Source organism: Lasioglossum baleicum, chromosome 8 (genome assembly GCF_051020765.1).
Source record: "Lasioglossum baleicum chromosome 8, iyLasBale1, whole genome shotgun sequence".
In the NCBI taxonomy this organism is placed as follows: domain Eukaryota; kingdom Metazoa; phylum Arthropoda; class Insecta; order Hymenoptera; family Halictidae; genus Lasioglossum; species Lasioglossum baleicum.
Window position 1 is genome coordinate 10,910,485 of NC_134936.1, and position 7,334 is coordinate 10,917,818.

General features: G+C 34.7%; 1 protein-coding gene and 1 long non-coding RNA gene across 3 annotated transcripts; both read left to right on the forward strand.

Annotated features, from left to right (window-relative positions):
- Window positions 1-625: 625 nt before the first annotated feature.
- On the forward strand, window positions 626-4,499 carry LOC143211694 (uncharacterized). 2 transcript variants are annotated; one of them, XR_013009503.1, is made up of 5 exons: window positions 660-843; window positions 1,006-1,158; window positions 1,665-1,806; window positions 2,462-2,526; window positions 2,611-4,499. It is a non-coding gene; the product is annotated as an uncharacterized LOC143211694 (long non-coding RNA). The 2 variants fall into 2 exon arrangements; XR_013009502.1 differs by having other exon boundaries at window positions 626-843; window positions 1,006-1,806.
- Window positions 4,500-5,423: 924 nt separating this feature from the next.
- Window positions 5,424-7,209, forward strand: LOC143211693 (uncharacterized). Its single transcript, XM_076429589.1, has 4 exons — window positions 5,424-5,899; window positions 5,976-6,338; window positions 6,432-6,735; window positions 6,822-7,209. The coding sequence occupies exons 1-4, from the start codon at window positions 5,765-5,767 to the stop codon at window positions 7,079-7,081; spliced, it is 1,062 nt and encodes a 353-aa protein (XP_076285704.1). The 5' UTR covers window positions 5,424-5,764; the 3' UTR covers window positions 7,082-7,209.
- The last annotated feature ends 125 nt before the right edge of the window (window positions 7,210-7,334 follow it).

Genomic DNA, 7,334 nt, shown 5'->3' on the forward strand with positions numbered 1-7,334 from the left:
GATTGTTTATGGAAATAAACATTTCCAGTAACTGTAGGCAGTAGGGATAATAAATTAGCCATAGAATGTAGCCCCTATAAGAATTATATGCTTGTGCAATCTAGCGGTAGACAGCATGTACTAATTGGCTAGCAACTTGGACATTTTATCGTAGATGGCACTATCATTTTTTTGTTTTGTTTGTTTCAATCATTTCAATTCGTATTATTTGTTTCTCAATATCATTTAAATTAGTAGTTGTTTTATGAAGTAATTCTATCAATCACGAAATTTATTCTTCATTCATAATAATTTCGATTTTCCATATCAACATAAATTATTTTCGCAATTTATTTGTATATGTTCTAATTTTATATAACTTCATTGTATTTTTTATTTAAAAATCGTGCAGTATACATAATTAGATGTTTTATAATAATTTCTATATATTTCTTACGAGAATCTTATTTCGATTTATCCTAAAGTTTCTATAATGAATTTTCAAAAATTCTTATAATTAAGTCATACTAATGTTACACAACATAGTCGCTGTTGCGTAATTTATTCTATACATATGTACTTACTCTTAGTGATGGGCACTATCGACTAAATTCAACTATCGACTAGTTACTATTTAGTAACTACATACTATCGACTATTTAGTCGATAGTTTTCAGTCGACTGAATTGGCTTATTTGACTGAATTGCGTTATTGGTTCATGTTCATTGCTCTCCATATTCGATGGTTTTCATGACGCTCAGCTTTATTAGAGAGAGAGAGAGGTTCCTAAAATTAAAAATATTTAATGTTATTTTATATTTTACATTTGTCGTAGTAGAAATTAGTAATAAAATTAAATTAAGGTAAAAATTCCAAAATTATAATTAATCTAACCTTAAATGATTATGGTCTCCACTATGAAGTTGACCCAAATTTATATATATATATACATATATTTTAAATGTTGACATTTAAAAAGATCAATTGGTCTAAGTTTTTCGCTGAAAGTCTGTTTCTTCTTTCAGACATAATCTGTCCAGCCTTTGAAAATATTCTCTCCGAGGGTACAGAGGTTGCAGGAATACAAAGATATTTATCTGCTATCTCGAAAAGCTGTGGCATTGTGCAATTATATTTGTTCCAAAATGCGACTGGACAACTCTTAATGTTTTCATATGGTAAATCTATGTATTGACGGATGATGGTTGTTACATTTTCAATATGCGTAGATTGGTTATTTAACTGTGACACTTTTGATACAAAAAAGTTCCAAAATTCATTGTTTTGAGATGGTTCTTCTGCTATGGCTCTATTTGCATTCGTTTCATGACTACTGGCTGTTCTTGCCAAGGAACTTATTTCTTCTTTTAATATATTCTGTGCTGTCTGTGCAATCCTATTGTCTTCAAATACAGCTATTTTAAACCTTGGATCTAATAGTGTGGCTATTAAAGTAATATTATTCTGTTCGATGTAGTTAAATCTTATTTCAATATTATTTAAAATATTATTTTTTAAACGTAGTCCTGCTGTGGTTTCTGGTGTAATCATGTTTATAGCATTTTGAATTCCTCTTATTAAAGGAACAATTTTGGATGCTGTGGGATATTTTTCTGCTGATAAATCAGTTGTAACATATTCTAGTGGTTTCAATAACGGTATGATATCTTCTATGATTTCCCAGTGTTCAGCTGTAAGTGATGTGGGACTTCTGCTTAATGAAACTATGACAGCAGACAAAGGCACTTTTATTGCAAACAGTCTCTCCAGCATCACGAGGCAAGAATTCCAGCGTGTTGCTACATCTTTTTTTATCTTCAGTTCTGGTAAGCCCATTTGCTTTTGCATACTTCTTAATTTCTCTGCTGCTACAACACTTGTTTTAAAGTGCCCAACTAATGAACGGCAGATTTTTAATAAATTTATTATTTCAGTCACACCACTTATGGAATCGTTTACCACTAAATTTAACGTGTGTGCTGTACATGGCAAATGCATATAGCCTAAGTTACGTACAGCTCCTTTAATATTTGCACCATTATCTGTCACGACAGCACAAATTTTATTTGAGATTTGCCATTCCGATAAAATATCTTGAATACAGTGCGCAATATATTGACTTGTGTGGCTATTTGTTAAAAGATTAGTGGCTAATACGTTTGAGCGTAATTTATTTTCAATAAAATAATGTGCAGTGATCGTTAAAAAGGATTGCATATTTAAATTGGTCCAGATATCTGTCGTAATAGAAACATGACTTGTTTTTTTCAAGTTTTCTAAAATTATATTTTTAGTGTCAATGTATAATTGTGGTAAGATGGTCCGTCCCAGTGTTCTTCGACTGGGAAGTTTATATCGTGGTTCAAGCTCCTTAATTAACTCATTAAAGCCTTCGTCTTCTACAATAGTTAGCGGTTGCAAATCTTTACAAATCATGGCTGCCACCAGATTATTTAATTTTGTAATTTTTGTTTGTGATAGATCATTTGAAGTTGTCCTCAATGTTAGCTGCCTTAAATGAACCCGAGACCTCTGCACCATACCTGGTAAGTCTTCATTTTGGATTGCCAAATTTGCATTTGAAGTGAAAGCCACCGATGTAATTCCTTGTGCTTGCGTTGATGTTCCAGGTGTAGCACTTGCAAGTTGATCATCCACGTCTATCGACTCTGCTTCTTCGTGCACGCGACGATCGGCTTCCAGCACTGTGAAATGTTTGCGCTTCAAATGGTCACTTAAATTGGATGTGTTTTTTGCACTTTTGTATTCTCTTTTACATAAGCGACACACGGCACTCGTTGGTGTCTTTTGTTCAAAATATTGCCACACTATTGAGCGCTTTTGTTTATACATATTGTATTATATATACACTATGAAAACTTATGTATACTACTAAACACTATTTTAGAACTCAGAATGTTTCCTCAACACGAGTTTATTTAAGAGAAAACTTGGTGTACGACGCGAGACCAGAGACCAACGACTTGTGACTAAGTGACTCGTCAACGTATAGAAACTCCCGAGGAAAAGGAAAAAATGGAAGAGAGGTGGAAACCCGAATAGTGGGAGGAAAGTAAGGAGAAGAAATTAAGGATAGGAAAGTAAGGAAAATCTAGGAGAAGAGGAAAGACAGGTAAAGACACGTGGAAAGAAGCAATCGCGGAAGGATGCTATAAAAAACGGAAAGAGCAGAGGAAGGCAAGCAGGAGAGGATGTCGTAAAGAAAGGAAACGTTCGCCAGGGCCTGACCGTAAATCTCGAATAGGTTCGAGAGATACCTGGAAGAGACACAGGAGAGGCCGTGGATCTGGTCGCCACATGTATATCAGGACTGACCAGACCCGCGCAGAATGGACAACAATAGGAAAGGAATATGGCAAGGAAATAAGAAGTTTTCTAAAACAGCAGCGTAGGGCAGCGCCAAAAAAGCAGCCACAGTTCATTAAAATTATTCAGGGAGCAGTTTTAAAATTAAAAATGGTTTAAACTATTTGATTTCATAGAAAACCAAGCGTTCGCTTCCTTGCTTGCAAAAGTGTTCGCTGTTGCAGACGCGTTCAAATCTATTTCGTTACTGAACTCGAGTGGTTGAGAAAAATCTCAATCCTTAGCTAGAAAGCCGGTTTATATTGTCAAAGTTATAAGTATATTCACAGTGGTTTCACATCCAAGAAAAGTCGCACGTGAAGATTCTTTCGTTCCACAATATCATATTTCATACCATATAAGTTTTCCTATTTATTATAATTTGGAGAGACTATCTAAAAATATAGTACTTTACAATTTTATATTATTTATAAGTTTATAATTAAACATTAGTGAAACTAATGACTTGGTCGTCTGTGTTACACCTACATTAAATTTCTCAAAGCACTGTAATAATATTGTAAACGCTGGTCTAAAAATATTAGGTTTTATTAAATTTATTGATATGATTGATTTCTTCAATGGATCTATTGATTACTTTAAGAAATTCTTATGTAGGGCACTAAGAAATGTTTAATTTTAAGTTAATGTTTATCTATAATTTCCTCTATTGCGATTAATTTGTTAATACATGCTATGTTACTGTAATTTTTTTATATTTTTATTTGATTTAAGTCTATATATACATATTGGGTTTGTAGCGGCCACCGGCACGTACAATAAAACATTTGGCGTGCAAATGGTCGGGTCGGTTTACGAAGCAAGCGACAATGAAGCTATTTTTAGCGCGTGCAATTTAGATGTTTTATGATATGCATGTCTCGTTACTTAGAATCTTTCGTTGCCGGCCTAAAGGCCTCAATAGCACATAATAAACCCCCGAGTTTCCGAAGGGTCGCGCCGACCAAGATCCGATGGGCCCACACAAGGCCACGGTAAGTATGTATCTCGCGGGCCTGGAAGAAAAATCCGCTATACCTGATCTGTCGAATAAAGTTCCATTCCCACGAACTTGTACTATCATTATTTAGAATACAACAATCCTAGCTTCTTCAGATTTATACATGTATAATAAATAAATAAATAAATAATCCTTTTGGTGTTATCGATATTACATATAATATATAGGATAGGATAAATATAATAATAAAATATCAATTTTGTATTGAATGTAATAAATATTTTATTAACATAAATGAAATGCATAAATCATTCATATTTTCGGAGAATATTTGTAATAATTAATATTTAGTAGTACATACAACAATTGAATTCCGTCAATCTGGCAGTTTTCTCGAAATATCGAATTGTTTATAGGTATAAATTTGCCCGAGACTTCGTGACTTTTATCTTTTTCATGCGAAACACATAACCGAAATTTTAACTCATCAATTTGACTAAAAATCATCGAAAAATAACTAATCACCTGCTTGTTATTTTATCGGTTTTTTACCACTGTGTCAATTTGACACCGAGGGACGGATGGGGTTAATGAATTAATTAATTAATTTGATAATTCAATCAGAGAGGTAACCTCTGGTTTAGTTGGGTTTAGTAAAGCAGTATATATATATATATATATATCAGTGAAAGCAGTCGACTGAAAATAGTAACCTCTACCACTGCGAAATTCAGTCGTTCAGTAAAACAGTCGACTGAAAATAGTAACCCCTACCACTGCGAAATTACTAAAACTAGTCGACTGAAAATAGTAACCCCCACCACTGCGAAATTACTAAAACTAGTCGACTGAAAATAGTAACCCCCACCACTGCGAAATTCAGTCGTTTTACTAAAACTAGTCGACTGAAAATAGTAACCCCCACCACTGCGAAATTCAGTCGATAGTTCAGTAAAACTAGTCGACTGAAAATAGTAACAGCTACTATCGACTAAATCGATAGTTTTTAGTCGATTGCGCCCATCACTACTTACTCTACGTGCATTTTGAAAGTTATTGCGGTTTGGAAATGCAGTTGTGTAATGCAGCTATCGCAGCTATGCAGTTTTTGTTGCGCAAATGCAGGGCTACCATTTGGTCGGGAAGTTCCTAGGAATGCGGCGTCTGCTAGAGCACTGACAGTGCGTTGTTATCGGAAAGAGTGTCATTTTAATCGGAATCTAATCAGTTATAATAACTGAAGTATTATATCTGTAATGTGATATTGATAATTAAAACGTAAATAATGTATATTGTCGGTGTTTCGCTGTCAGTAGCTTACTCTAACTATAGTGTTAACCGTAGTACGATTAGTCATACCATGGAAGATGTCTAACCTATGTACGATGTTTCTAATGTAAAGCATCAGTGTGATTGTCATCTAAAACCTGAAAAACCATCTGATTAAATGATGAGAGATGCGTACCAGGGGCCTGCTATTGTTCCTTATCTGCATAGCAGGGAGCAGTATTATCTTCATTGCTTTCAGCAGCCAACGACCCTCCATTCAGACTCTGGTTACAGAGACTCACAAGCAACTACGTAACTTCCAAGTTAGTAATCATTGCTCCGATAATGCCAAATTATTCTAGCAACTTTTCTAACAATGTCTATGTTCTATTTTGTCAGGAAAATCTAAAAGATGTTGAGGAGAAACGCTTGGTAACAGACTCTAAGTATCTGGCGATGCTTGGTTTAGATGGGCAAACAAGCACAACACCGTATAGTCTTAAATCACAAAATGTGACTGTTATCTCTCTGATAAGGCCAGGAAACGAGCAGCACATTTACGGCTTTGTTAGAAATGTCAGTCACTTTTTGCCAAATAATAGTATTGTCATTTATAGCGTTGGATTAAATGATGATTCTTTGCAAAACATTAGAGCAACTTGCAACTCCACAAAGTGTAACGTGACTCAGTTTGACACGAGCCTGTTTCCTACACATGTCGAAGACGATAGACTGCATGTTTATAGACCTTTAGTTATTCAGGTAACGAATGTGCCTTGTTGAGGTGTCTACCAGCACAACGGTAATTAACACGATCGATAAAAAATAGTGAAATACTCTCTTTATGTATCACAGACAGCTTTAAACACATTAGGAAACATATTGTACATGGATTCGAATGTGCGTTTGAATTCATCAGACATTTCAAAGTACCTTTCACCGAAATCTGGGATTTTAACTTGGCCTACGAGGCACGCCATTAGCTCTTTGACGCATCCAAAGATGTATGAATATTTTCACGTTTCTGCAGAAAGTTTTTTCTTTCTCCCTTTAATAAGAGCATCACAGTTAGTTATTTGGAATGTTAAAGAAATTAGAGAGAAAGTAATGTTGCCATGGGTTCAGTGCGCCCTAACAAGAGATTGCATTTGTCCCATTGGTACGTATGTTAGAAATAAATTCATTCAGTTCAAAAAACATAAAATAGACAAATTGTTATAAAACAATTTATGTATGCTGTTATAGGAGCCCAATCGGCAGGCTGTCGATTTAACAAAAAACCACAATACCGGTACTCTGGTTGCCACGCATACGACACTTCTGCACTGAATATCGTGCTCGGAATGCACTTTAATTTCGACGACACGTATTACGTCCATCAGGAGCGAGAAACATATTTCAATAAGGTTGAACCCGATGAAATCACAGAGGAGTATCTGATGACCGCCAGACAGAACAATACTACCGAATCGAACTTAAAAAACTTCATATCAACTGAACGCTAATTCCTGTACGATCTCAATTCATTTTGGGTCGAGAATCAAGTGATACGTCGAACAAGCACAAGTTAATATAAGGGTACAGAATAAGTTAAAAGAAATAAAAAACAAATAAAGACTTAAGCTTAAATAAACTATCAGTACTTACTACCTGCAAGAAATAAAAACATTTTTCTCTGAAACGGTGTTTCATAGATTAGAGTACATTCTTATTGCAAGCTTCATTTACAATGCTCTAATTCGTTGGACACTGCTCATT